Source organism: Miscanthus floridulus, chromosome 8 (assembly GCF_019320115.1).
Source record: "Miscanthus floridulus cultivar M001 chromosome 8, ASM1932011v1, whole genome shotgun sequence".
NCBI classification, from domain to species: domain Eukaryota; kingdom Viridiplantae; phylum Streptophyta; class Magnoliopsida; order Poales; family Poaceae; genus Miscanthus; species Miscanthus floridulus.
Window position 1 is genome coordinate 65,562,980 of NC_089587.1, and position 13,795 is coordinate 65,576,774.

A 13,795-nucleotide genomic window follows, 5' to 3' on the forward strand; every position below is an offset into this window, starting at 1 on the left:
TTTATTACCCGTTTTCACCTTCTTTTCATTTGTTTGTAGCATGTAGTCCCTATCCTCTTATTAATGTCGTCAAATAATCTTCGCTTTTTATTCGTAACTGATGGGGGGCAGACTACATACTACTAAACTAATCCTATTTTTGTAGTTTCAGTTTAGTTGCAGAAGGTTGCATATAGGCTACTCAAAACATTTATTATGTGATGATTTATTGTGTGAAATGGAACAATTTCTAAGTCTTAATTAGAAAGTGTGTATGCTCAGTTTCATCTCGATGGAACTCATCTTCTCTCTCTATCTTTGAGACGCTCGCCTCCGTAAGTGATTTTTGGAGATGGGCATTTTCACGAGGTCTTCCTGACCATTTACGGAGGCAGTTCCTAGGTGTGCCACATCTTCATCAATTAAAGAGTATGTCTCTTAAAATTATTTTTCTAGTAGTACTACTTTCTCCATTCCAAATTATAAATCGTTCTGGCTTTTTTAATACATAGCTTCTACTATGTATGTAAACATAAAGTATATATCTATGTGCATAACAATATCTATATATTTAGAAAAAAAACAAAATAACTTACAATTTGAAACGGAGGCTTCCTCCATTCTAAATTGTAAGTTTGAAGTCAAGAGTAGTCTTTGCTTCATCTTGTTATATTATATTGTATGCCTCTCTCTAACACTCACTACATGCATCTCGAATTCTCGATCCTATCACTCGTGAACAGGCAGAAGTCACATCCTTGTCGATATATTAACGGGTCATTTGACACGGCTCTGAAGTGCTGTAGCTCCTCCTCGAGTGCACTAGCAAGGAGCTCTTTTTTCTCTGTCATCCAAAACAACAAGCAGGAGCCACGAGGAGGCATGATTTGTGGCTTCTCCGGTTATGGCTCCTCTGGTTACGCACAGAGCTGGAGCCTGAGGAGCCCTGCCAAATAGTCTAATACGAGGATCATGGTCATCATATGGATCGCACACGGTTCCAGAGTTAACTATAAATGCATATATGTGAAAAATATATGCTCCTATATAGATATATAGATTCCAGGATTAGCACACACGCATGATTTTTCGCTTCGCTAGCTTGTATATATAATCATTCATTCACACGACGACTTGGTCACAAAACTATTAATTCATGCATGGTTGAAAACGAAAATGGAAATGGAAATGAAACGGGAAACGAAACGTAGCGGAAAAACTCAAACATGTCTGCGCGATGGAGGTTTGATCGTGTCGCATCCCATCCATGCATGAGTATGCAGGAGCGAGGAGGATACATAAGAGGTACGGTCTTTCTTGCTTGCTTGCGTCACATCCATCCTACTAGTACTACATATGACTTTGTTCTTGCACATCCACTGGGTTAATTGCTTGGACTTGTTCAAATACAGCATCCATCAGTGGCAGCAGAGAAGCTACTGCATATGCATGACAGATCTGCTAGACTGCTTTCAATTCACTTCCTTGCTTGACCTCTTCTCCATCTTGACAAACCAAACCTACGAAACAGGGAAACAGCATACATACATACTCCATGTGTGTGCGTGTGTGCTAGTATGTCATGATGCGTTGTTAATTAAACTGTCAAATCAAACACTTCATTCAGTTACTTCTCTTTCATCTCTGTCTGTCTGCCTGTCTGTCTATATATACGTGCGGTCTACCTGGTCACCAGATTAAAGAGACGACGTTGCATTTCATGGAGTTGAATTTTGTCCCAATTCCTTCCATGCCAGCCCGAGCTGATCATATATATAGACCATTTTGCAACCAAATTAAACCCTAGCTTATCGATCAATCCATCTGCCGATCAAGCCTGCCCCATCGATCCATCGAGCTCCGATATCCATCAGCAGGTAGCTAAGTCGTCTAGACATGGAGCAGCAACCCCAGCCCTCCTCTAGCGCGACGACCACGTCGTCCTCGTCGCAGCAGCGCCGGGAGCTGCAGGGCCCGCGCCCGGCGCCGCTCAAGGTCCGCAAGGACTCGCACAAGATCAAGAAGCCCCCGCCGCCGCAGCCGGGAGGAGAAGGAGGACCCGTCCAGCAGGTGCGCCAGCCGGTCATCATCTACACGGTGTCGCCCAAGGTCGTGCACGCGGAACCCAGCGAGTTCATGTCCGTCGTGCAGCGCCTCACGGGCGCGCGCGGCACCACGGCATCCTCCTCCTCCCTGCCGGTGCTAGTGCCACCGCCACCAGGGGCGACGACGACGGAGCCACATCATCATCATCATCAGGTTCAGATGACGTCGTCCTCGCTCCCGATCCCATTCCCGTTCTTGGGCGGCCACCAGTACGTGCACGCACCGTCGTCGTCATCCTCGGCACAACTACTCCCGCCGGCGGCGCCGCACTTCCCGTTCCAGCTGCAGCAGCAGCAACAAGCACTAGGCGTGGCAGTGCCGTACGATCACCTGATGGTCCAGCCCTCACCCGCGGCACGCCTCGCCATTGAGCAGCAAGTGGCGGCGGCGGCGGCCGCGCGGAGTTCAGGCGGCACTGCCGCGTCTGATGTCGTTGGAGGAAGCCTGCTGCCGCCGTTCCCGAGCATCCTGTCTCCAGGGTCGCTCCCGGCGATCCCGCCGAGCTTCTTCTCACCTCCGACTCCGGCCGGTAACTCGTACCCGGGAATCAGTCTCTTCGGCGGGCTCACCAGCCCGGCATTTCTTGGTAACGAAACCACCGGTGGTGGTAGCATGAACATCGCCTCCATCGCCGGTGCAAGTCATCAAAGTGTGACGATGTCGTCGTCGTTACAAGAAGCGTCGCCGTCGACGGTGACTCCATCTCCATCTGCCGGTGCGTACTATTGGGATCTCTTCAACAACCAGCAGCACTAGCAGCTACCTAGCTGCTGCCGCAGGAATTGATCTCGAAGCTTATCATCAATTCAAGGAAAATGACAAGAGAGTTGCTGAATTGGTCGTACCGTACGTGGTCGTTCTTGGATGACATCCTGCATGAGCTGAGAATGCAGTAGATCAAGTCCACTGCCCAGTGGACTGGCGACTGGGTTCACCATTTCCTTTCCCACTGACAAACAACACAGAGCCAGCTATAGGTTAGCTACATACATGCATGTGATTAACTGTGTAGGAGTATTAGCTAGCTAGGTCAATTGTTCACCCATTGCCACTACTGCTTTATTAGATATATTATTGATTATTTTATGAGACACACCACTTTGGAGGTGATCCATCAGATTAATAAGATCTACAGGGGATAGATGATTTCTCATGATATTTATATTCTTTTGGTGACATAAATATCCCTACTATGTACAACATTTATGAATTCAACAACATGTGAAATGGATTCGGTTTTAATTTTCTTCGCTACCGAATTCAGCTTCTTTGTCGAGTGCCGATATACACTCGGCAAAGCCTTTGCTGAGTGTTACATTCGGCAAAGGGCGCTCGGTAAACAGTTTATCGGCAAAGATATCTTTGCCGAGTGCACTTTATCGGGCACTCGGCAAAGCCTTTGCCGAGTGCTAATCTGACGCTCGTCAAAGAAAAGTCGCCGTGATGGCGGCTTTGCCGAGTGTCAAAGTCAAGCACTCGGCAAAGATCGCCGCTTTGCCAAACGTCGTTGACTCAGATACTCGACAAATGTGGCCACTGTGCCGAGTGCCACTGGCAAGACATTCGGCAAAGGTAGCCTATTTGCCGAGTATCATGTCAAGACACTCGGCAAACAGGCGCCCTTTGCCGAGTGCCTAGCCCGTGGCACTCGGCAAAGCATGTTTCCAGATAGTCACTTTGCCGAGTGTCATGGCCATTACACCCGGCAAAGTGACTGAAAACAGCCTTTTTTATTTGTTTTTTACATCCCATCCAAATAAACAGAAGATATATATATATATAACACACATCACCAACATCACATATATACCCGTGCGTTGCTACGGGATCCCATGATTAGAATATAAGTAATAGGATCAAACAAAATGGTCAAAGATTATGTCACCTACTTTTAAAATATAACAGATAGATGGGATGCATCATTGAACAATAATAACCATCAACATCACATTAAGGCATATACGCTGGAATTTTTGTTTCTAAAAAGCACACAGCTTTGATATCTATGGTCTCATACATGTTTCTAGAGAGAAAAAATAGTACATGCATCTGTTGTGGTAGGTCCTTGTAAGATCTGCAAAATATTTTATCGATACAATAACATACCAAACCTAGAACTTTGCCAGCTAACACTACAAAATTGAATGAGATACCAAATCTAGAAGACACAACACGGTTCCCACCCCAATCTGCCTTTGGGTCATTGGGTGTTTGACGCCACCATAAAATCTCATCGCCATCCTTTCAGCCAGCTTAAGCATGCTCTTCCTCCCCTCCGTGCTAGCCATTACTGCAGCAAATGATTCTATCACAAGGATCTGAACTTTTTTGGGATCCAATAGGATAGAGAGCACCATGCACACGGCAACAGAGAGCAGTCAGATTAATAATACTGTGGCTACTGACTCCAACGCTAAGATGTGGCCACTGACTCCAATGCCCAAAACAGAGTAGAGTGAAAAGACCATTGTGCAAACACCACCATGGCACCATCGCCATGGGACAAGTTACAAGATTAGCTTTTGAATTACCTAAATATCTCTGAGCACCTCCACGCATTTATTGACCTTGAGAGGGAGGCTGTCGAGCATAGCTGAGTGCTGCGGGTGACCAACCCCTTCAGTTTGTTTTGCATAAGAGTAGAATCATACAAAAGACTACAATGAAATCGGCATCACCTGGAGGCTAGAAGAGGTAGATATAAGACAAAATACCTTTAACCACACCACGAGGGCGGCCTTCTGCTCCTCTGTGAGCTCTGCATTAATGGAAAATAAAAATGTCATTGCAAACTGTAAGGCCTGATTTAATCCTAATCAAACCAAAATGCAACGTGGAAAGAATTTCCAAGAAACTAACAGCAAACTGATATGACATTAAGCAAAACCAAATACTGGGGCTTGCAGATCCATGACGACTAACAAAATCACCTCAAGAGCCCTCTTTTGACATAGATTTGGGGGAACAAAATCTTGAATGTCTAACTAAATTTCTGAAAGAAGACAGAAAACAACAACTTAATTGTCAGAAATGCTAACTACGTCAAACCTTCATTCCAAAAATTCTGAAATTTTGTGAGCATACTATGGCCTCCAAACCTACAGCTCTGTGAACTAATGGTTTCTGATTTGAAGTCATTCTTATCCGGTAAAACCAGAGGGGGTAAACATCGTCTCAACTTAGCTGAAATCACCTGAGCACAGATTTCTACCCCTAAAAACAAATTCGTATCAGGATTCCAGAGCTCCTCTAAAGATCTAGTTTGCCAATCTAGAAAGCTTAAGAAAAAACCTATGACTCTCTAGGCAACCAAAAAATAATTTGAGGTCCTTAAAGGCATCTAACGAAAGGTTTAGTACAAACTGTCAAATGTAACAGCAAAGGTCTGTGAACACAACTTGCTGAAAACTGAAAGGAAGGGAAACCCCATTCCCTCCACTGATTCCCCACACCAAAACTCATCTAAACATGAAAAATCCTCTATCCTACATGGCAGTACCATGAATGTTAATATGACACCCTATCTAAAAGTTGAGTTTACTGTTTTAGTTAGAGTTGCAGCAGGTATTCAGTTGATAAATCAGAAAAAAAAAAATTGGTTACGGTATGGTTTGAAGTTGTTTAGATCCTACAATAATGAGTCCCGGAGGTTCAAGTGTTGAGACCACTGTTGCAAGATCCTACAGCGTGAACCTCATGTTAGAGTAAAAAATGGTAATCACTGCAATGTTGAATTACCAAATCACTGAAAGTTTTCAAAAAGGAGATCTCAAACTTATCTATAACAGTGCAAAACACTGAAAGTTTTCATCCACACCCACAACTCAAATCCTCATCCCACTATTTGCAATAATAAAACGAACTTGTTTATTACTTACCACGGGTGGCCACTTCGGAAAAGTTGACTTGTTATCAAGTAATGAAGCAACAGGTGGCCAAGTTCCTTTATTTGGAGTGCTCAGAATTCTGCATTAACAGAAGAGAATGCACATCCCAAATAAGGTATTTTTTTCTGCACCATGCAACAAACTAATAAAATAATGACATGTTCTTCAAAAGGAAAGGAGCAGATATAGAGCATCATGTTAACGACGGTTCTTCCATATAAATGCCAGCCAAGATAAGATATTTTGAATCACTGGAGCACTGATTCATCTCATCAGCGAGGGTCAATGCAACAACCAGTACAGAACTGCTTAGATTGAGTTTAAGGGGCATTTCATCAAACGGCTTACCTGCATACCGTGCATTGAGTAGGCTAGTGCAGCAGATACAATCCATCCTTAATTCCTTATTCCGCTCAAGTCCAGCAAATACAGATAGTACAATCCAACACGCCTAGCAGGCTAGCTTGTACAATCAAGGAACTAACCAATATATAAGCAAGCAACACATAATGTTAATAAATCATGATCAACGAACTGGATGCATGGAGTGGGCAGTGACAGAGAGAGCAGCAGTAGTACAATTACGCAGTAGGCTGCCGCCTGGTCCAGGAAGAAGGGAACGTCCTTCTCCACCAGTCCACCCTGTACATGGGCTCCAGCTGCAGCGCCAGATGGATGTTGCTGCCGCCGTGGCCAGGGTACAGGTACACCATGACGTCGATCGTCTTGTTCCCGCCGCTACGGACGCGCTCGGGCCGTCCGAAGCCGAAGTCGACGACCTTGAACCGCAGCGAGCTGCCGACGGCCACGTAGTTGGGCGGCGGCGTCGTTGTAGTGGAACGGCTTGGGCGTCACACAAGTACTTAAGGTTAGTAGTAGATCTCAAGCAAAGCAACATGTCAAAATCAACCTGGGTCAAGATGCCACCTCGCCGGATCCACCAAGGGCGAGCGCCTCCACCCTAGTTGCTCCGCCTCGTCGCTGGATCCGCCGAAGGGCGACAGCCGACAGTCTGCTCACCGGACGAGATGCCTCATCGTTGGATCCGCCCTCGGCCATGACGTCCTCGGCGTGGAGGGGAGAGGGCAGGGGCGACGGCGGCTGGAACCGTCGGGGCGGGTGGGAGACGCACCGGCAGTGATATTTTTGTATTTTGGTCCTTTTTTAAAACATTTTTTTAGAAAAAGACCACTGCCAAAACGTTTTCTGAAAATAGACCGTTTTTAGGCGTCTTAGGACATGACGCCGAGGTATGAGGGTCGGCGTCGACTGACACGACGCCGAGGTCTTGCCACGTCACGGACGACCCGGTCGACGGCGACACGGTGGCGCATGGGGCCCACTACGCCGAGGTCTTGCCACGTCACGGACGACCCCGGTCGACGGCGACACGGTGGCGCATGGGGCCCACTACGTCGGCGTCGTGTCAGCCAACGCCGGAGGCCGAACCTCGGCGTGTAGTCTCACCACGCCGAGCTAACTGTTCAATGAGATTCAAAACTCAATTCTACCCTAAAAACGCGACTGAACATAAATTTTTGTCCTTTCGTATCTCCTGATCTGTTTAGTTCTGGCACAAAATGTAGTAACAAAAGTTGTAGATCTATATGAGTACTACAACTTTTCTTTAAGGTTCAAAGTCTTATTCGGTCTGGTTGGAGAGATACAAGGCTCCAAAGTGGGGTACATGAAAACTGAAATCCTGAATTCAGTCATCCAGACTTAGCCAAATTTTGAGCTCCCCAAAACAGTCATGGATTCCAACTTTAGGGCTCGTTTTGACTTTCTTACAAGCTTATCTAGCTCTTGGTCCAAAAACAAAGTTTGTTGTACTCCACTCAAACTTCAACTTTTATTTAAGGTGCAACTCCATAAAAGCATTGTAAGCAATTGGTCAACATCGGTCAAAATAGCATCACGGTAAAGCTCAATTTAGAGTTTTTGACCGATTGAGGCATTTTCTTGACCTTTGCTCAACATGAATCCTTCGTGACTTTTGTTGTAGAGTTCATCTAGAGTCATTTGGGCAAGGTTGCAAGGTTTGGTTGATGACACATGTTCTCATTCACTTAATAAGACCAACAAACATAAATATAGCATGTCTACTCTTATTAGTATAACTCGTGTTAGTAGAAGAGAAATTGTTGAGAAAGATTTTTCATTTGAATCATGCAAATAGGATTTCAACCTATACCAAAGGTTTAGTTTAATACTTTATTCTTTCTTTTTTATGATTTATAGGCTCGGCGTCAAGTCTGATACGAAAGGAGATACGAAAGGACAAAAATAGTATTCGAGTACATTTAAAATCTTTAAGTACGACACTGTCCTCCGGCGTGCAAATCAGAGCTCCTGCCACGTGACGCCGCTGTCGTGGAGTCTCTTTGGCGACCGCCGTTACCACATCTTGGTCGGGCGTCAGCCGTCAGCACAGTAAGATGCTGGCTCGTCTGGGTTGCCCGAGCTGGCGTCCACCATGCGGCCGTGGCCCTCGCAGCCCTCCAGCAGCATAGACAGCAGCAGGCGGCAGACCACTAGCCTCATTGGAATGGCGGCAGCCAGCAGCCGATGTGGAACTCCTGTCGACGAATGGAATGGCGGCGCAATGTAGTCATGGGGGAGGGACGAGAGCGCGAGGGTGACTGAGGCGAAGGAGGCAAGCAGGGATTCGATGGTGACACGGCCGGGAGACTAGCAGATGCAGTGGCGGTAGCCTCGCGAGTAAAAAAATGCCGCCAAAGCCGAGAATCTTAGGGAGGGGACTCCACCTGGGTTTCTGGGCTAGGCACAGGGCTAGGCATGGACATGCCAAGCCCACTCGGGACCCAGGTTAGAATTAATTACAAAATTGATTAATAAACAGAGATAGGATGCCGTGAGATGTGTGCAATTTTCTAGAGGAGTATTGGAAGGGAAACACAACCTTCCTCAACTAAATTTTCAGAAATTGCCATATGAGTCGTGCGAGAAACCATGGCACGAGTCACCACTGCGATCACGCCACATACTCTTGGTGTGATTCAATGGACATATTAGCATTTCTGCGAACACACATTCCTAACACATCCTCCGTATCTTTTCAGGTCAATCAAAAGTGAATGACCTAGTGTTGATTTTTTCCCTTCCTCAAAAATGAATGACCTAGAGATCCCTAAAAACCGTATTCTACATCTATTATATATACCATCTAAAAAAACAAAAGGAGGTTTCGTCCACAGCCTTTCGTTTGTGCGCCCACCCCCCAGGCTAAATCCGGATCGGTTTAACCCACGTGTGACTTGTGAGCTGTCTCCACACGTCGATAAGATTGCATGCCCACATGCAAATAGCTGGTGCAATACGGAGCCAGATCGATCTAAAAAAAATCCGGATTGGTCAAGTGCAACGACGCCAGCTCGGTCTCAAAAAAATCCGGATCGGCTATAAATAAAAGTGTCGCCTCACGCCAGTTCTCAGGTAATTCTACGCCAGCTCTCAGGTAATTCTCATCTCTTTCTCTATTAAAAAAACATTGTTCAAACACCAACAAAAAAATTCGGATTCAACATTTATATAATTTTTATATTATTATCTGTTTTCATGACTCTCTCCTTCTATTTTTATAGTCACAATTTTTTCTACTTAATGGATCCTTTGGGCAACATGAATCCTTCGTGACTTTTGTTGTAGAGTTCATCTAGAGTCATTTGGGCAAGGTTGCAAGGTTTGGTTGATGACACATGTTCTCATTCACTTAATAAGACCATTCCAACAAGGATATAACTTATGAAATGATAAGTTATATCCTTGTTGGAATGGTCTTATTAAGTGAATGAGAACATGTGTCATCAACCAAACCTTGCAACCTTGCCCAAAAGACTCTAGATGAACTCTACAACAAAAGTCACGAAGGATTCATGTTGAGCAAAGGTCAAGAAAATGCCTCAATCGGTCAAAAACTCTAAATTGAGCTTTACCATGATGCTATTTTGACCGGTGTTGACCAATTGCTTACAATGCTTTTATGGAGTTGCACCTTAAATAAAAGTTGAAGTTTGAGTGGAGTACAACAAACTTTGTTTTTGGACCAAGAGCTAGATAAGCTTGTAAGAAAGTCAAAACGAGCCCTAAATTTGGAATCCATGACTGTTTTGGGGAGCTCAAAATTTGGCTAAGTCTGGATGACTGAATTCAGGATTTCAGTTTTCATGTACCCCACTTTGGAGCCTTGTATCTCTCCAACCAGACCGAATAAGACTTTGAACCTTAAAGAAAAGTTGTAGTACTCATATAGATCTACAACTTTTGTTACTACATTTTGTGCCAGAACTAAACAGATCAGGAGATACGAAAGGACAAAAATTTATGTTCAGTCGCGTTTTTGGGGTAGAATTGAGTTTTGAATCTCATTGAACAGGTAGCTCGGCGTGGTGAGACTACACGCCGAGGTTCGGCCTCCGGCGTTGGCTGACACGACGCCGACGTAGTGGGCCCCATGCGCCACCGTGTCGCCGTCGACCGGGGTCGTCCGTGACGTGGCAAGACCTCGGCGTCGTGTCAGTCGACGCCGACCCTCATACCTCGGCGTCATGTCCTAAGACGCCTAAAAACGGTCTATTTTCAGAAAACGTTTTGGCAGTGGTCTTTTTCTAAAAAAATGTTTTAAAAAAGGACCAAAATACAAAAATAACTCCCGCACCGGCCGCTGCATGCAGATTTTGCGACTCTCCAAACGAAACGAGCAGATCAAAATACATATGCAGTACGTACATGTTATGCTCTAAGCTTAAATGTGAACATGATAGGTGGGGCCCACATTTTGGTAAATTTCTTTTTATAAAATATAGTCAATATTGGTCTTGATTTGTAGATAGAATTATAAGGAGACCAGAGGTTCAATCAGATTATGAATTAAATATATGATTTAATAACTATGGTGATCTAAAAATTCTTTCTTAATGAAAAGGAGTTACGTTTACCACCGCTCCATATAGATTCCGACGCCCGTGCATGCACTCCCCACTCCCGCGCTGGGCTCTCTGCCAATCAGCCTGTTCCACACGCCGTAAATAATCGTGCATTATTTACTGTTGGCCGGTTTAGGGCCTCTTTGGCACGGTTTATGTCGGCTTCAACTTCATCTATTTTGCGCAAATCAAGGTACTGTAGCATGAAGCCGTTTTGTAAGCCGGGGTTAAAATGAACTAGAAGCCTGAAAAAGCTAGTTTTTTTTGGCTTCACCGGCTTTAGCTTCACCAGTGAAGCCGTTTTGGACGAGTCGTACCAAAGGGGGCTTTAGTATAAGAGAAAAATACTATTTCAACTTATAATCCATGATCGTATACGAGCAAACAAAGAGACTAAAAGATTGTTGTACAGCAGAATATCGCATCAAATCCAATTCTTTTGTTGAATAGTACCCTTCCTCATTATATTGGTCCCCGGACTAGATGTTGCAGTTGCAACACACCAATCCTAATGCATCATGTATCATGCAAGGTAATGTAACACGTTACAATCCAAGAAGAAATTTTGGAATTTAAATAGTGCAAAATTATAATAACATCGAGTAATTCTTTGAGATGGTAAAGTTTCATGGGTTCATTCTTTTTTTTTCCCTGCATTCCTCTTTACAAATTACAACAGCAGGAAGTTTCATACAAAGTCTACAACAGGTACGTCATCACTACACGAGCAGGACAAAGAGCATTTTTGTGGAGCACCGAACGATGGAGATACCAAACCTGCATGCCCACGCGTGGGCAGGAGGATCGCGGAGTGTCAGCCTTAGCTCGTCGTGACTGCGACGGCGGTGCGGCAGGCGGGCGTCCTGGCGAGCCACCGGTCGACGCAGGCGGCGTGGAACGCGTGCGTGCATGCCGGCATGGCGCGCCACCGCTCCCCGGCGCGCGCGGCCTCGAGGCACACGGCGCACGAGGCGGAGTCAGCGGCCTCGTCGCTGCCACCGCAGCCACCGGGGAAGGCGAAGCTTGGGAGGAGGCGGATGTCAGCGGGCGAGAACCCCGTGCGGAGAGGCGGAGGCGAAGGGGAAGAAGGGTCAAGCGACGGGACGCGGTAGCGGCTACCGCGGTGGTGGCGGAAGGCGCGCGCGGCGAGGGCGAGGACGAGGACGAGGAGGAGCAAGGCGGACGCGGCGGCGAAGAGGACGAAGATCGCGAGCGCGGCCGCCATCACGGCCGCCTGCACGGCGAGCGACGGCGCACTGGCGGTGCCGCCGGACGGCACCGGTGCGCCCGTGCTTATTGGCTTCTCTTCCCGGTCCCGGGGCGTGCTCATCGGGCACGGCGACGCCGGCTGGAGCGGGCGCGGCCATTTGAATTGGGATGAGGTGGCCGGCGTCGCCCTTGGCGTGGCTCGGGCGCTCGGCGGTGCGCGGTGGAATAGAATGGAATATTCAGCGGGGATCGGTGGAGAGACGGGAATTGGGAGGGCTCCCCAATCTTGAGCTTTGGCCGCGTTCGGTACGTTGGCGCATTGCCGTGAGCTCGACGGTTATGTAAAGGAACGAATGGATATTTTATTTTATTATTACAATTATTTTTAAAACCAGTCAAAGTAAGGATTTGTTTGTATGATGGTTTCTACGGCTGATAAGCCAGCTGAAGCTGATTTGTTCGATTACTAATTACTAAAACCTTTTTTTCTTTTATCTTGAATCTAATTCTACTTACTTTCTTTTTTCGAATCTTTTTCAAAAAATCGATTTCTGCTTTTTTGGATCCAGTTTCGCTTATTCTCCTCGATGGATTCTATCTTAAAACACACATTGCTAACACTAGAAAACTTCCCGCTTCTTTCTATTCTATTGAGATGACAAAGAAGAAAAAGTGGATTTCCAGTCGCAGGCTTCGAAAAGAAAAACATTATACCATAACTAATAAACAATGAGTTCAAGCGGCGTTCGTTTTCCTCCGGAATTGACATCCGATAGAGGCATCATGCGCAGGAGTCGAATCATCTGTGGTTGATGCTGATGCAAGGGCACTTAAAAGCCATTGGGATGGGACCTGTTAATAGTATGCTTTAGCGAAACCAATTTCCTTTTATTAAAATATTAATTTTGTAAAGAGCGGATCGTTTTTTCAACCCAGTTTTTAAATTCTCAAAACACCTCTAAATTCTCATAAAAATATATAGTTCTGATTTTTTATTCAAGTCGACAAGGAGTCAATGTGAAGCACTGATTTGTCCGTTGATAAATGTGACGAAGTACCAAAAAAAATGTGGCGACACTCGAAAGTTTATTTGTTTCGTTCTTTGCCTGTTTTTTTTTCTTTTTGTTTTCTATGTCAAATTTTTCATGTCCGTGTCATTTCTTCTGTTCTTTTAATTTTTCTTTTGTTTGTCATGTTGTTGGAAGGCGCAGGAGGAGAAGGCCGTCCATGTCATTTCTTCTGTTCTTTTATTACTTTCTGTTTGTCATGTTTTTGGAAGGCGGAGGAGGAGAGGGTCATGTGTCCTGACGAGTTGTCACACTCAGAGTCGGCCACTGAACTCTTAAAATTAGGCGGTGTTTAATTCGCGAAATTTAAGAATTTGGCTACTGTACCACTTTCGTTTTTATTTGGCATTTAGTGTTCAATTATGGACTAATTAAACTCAAAACGTTCGTCTCGCGATTTCCAACTAAACTGTGCAATTAGTTTTTTTTTCGTCTATATTTAATGCTCCATGCACGTATCGCAAGATTCGATGTGATAGCTACTGTAGCTCTTTTTAGGAAACTTTTTGGAAACTAAACATAGCCTTAGATTACCTCTTTAAATAATCATGTCTTATTTGTCCTAGCTAGCTAGCACATGAACATGGGTTTGCTCGGACGG

General features: G+C 45.4%; 2 protein-coding genes and 1 long non-coding RNA gene across 6 annotated transcripts; 1 reads left to right on the plus strand and 2 right to left on the minus strand.

The window, feature by feature from the left end:
- The first annotated feature begins 1,744 nt into the window (after positions 1-1,744).
- Positions 1,745-3,231, plus strand: LOC136472366 (uncharacterized). Its single transcript, XM_066470076.1, has one exon. The coding sequence runs from the start codon at positions 1,876-1,878 to the stop codon at positions 2,839-2,841; it is 966 nt and encodes a 321-aa protein (XP_066326173.1). The 5' UTR covers positions 1,745-1,875; the 3' UTR covers positions 2,842-3,231.
- A 980-nt stretch (positions 3,232-4,211) lies between these two features.
- LOC136472367 (uncharacterized) lies at positions 4,212-7,090 on the minus strand. 4 transcript variants are annotated; one of them, XR_010762328.1, is made up of 5 exons: positions 6,900-7,090; positions 6,552-6,815; positions 6,321-6,452; positions 5,964-6,051; positions 4,212-4,843 (listed from the first exon to the last, which is right to left on the minus strand). It is a non-coding gene; the product is annotated as an uncharacterized lncRNA (long non-coding RNA). The 4 variants fall into 4 exon arrangements; XR_010762330.1 differs by having other exon boundaries at positions 4,212-4,702; positions 4,800-4,843; positions 6,552-7,090; XR_010762329.1 differs by having other exon boundaries at positions 4,212-4,685; positions 4,764-4,843; positions 6,552-7,090.
- A 4,416-nt stretch (positions 7,091-11,506) lies between these two features.
- LOC136472369 (RING-H2 finger protein ATL80-like) lies at positions 11,507-12,380 on the minus strand. The gene has a single exon (XM_066470077.1). It carries the CDS (start codon positions 12,246-12,248, stop codon positions 11,739-11,741), a length of 510 nt encoding a protein of 169 aa, XP_066326174.1. The 5' UTR covers positions 12,249-12,380; the 3' UTR covers positions 11,507-11,738.
- Between the last annotated feature and the right edge of the window lie 1,415 nt (positions 12,381-13,795).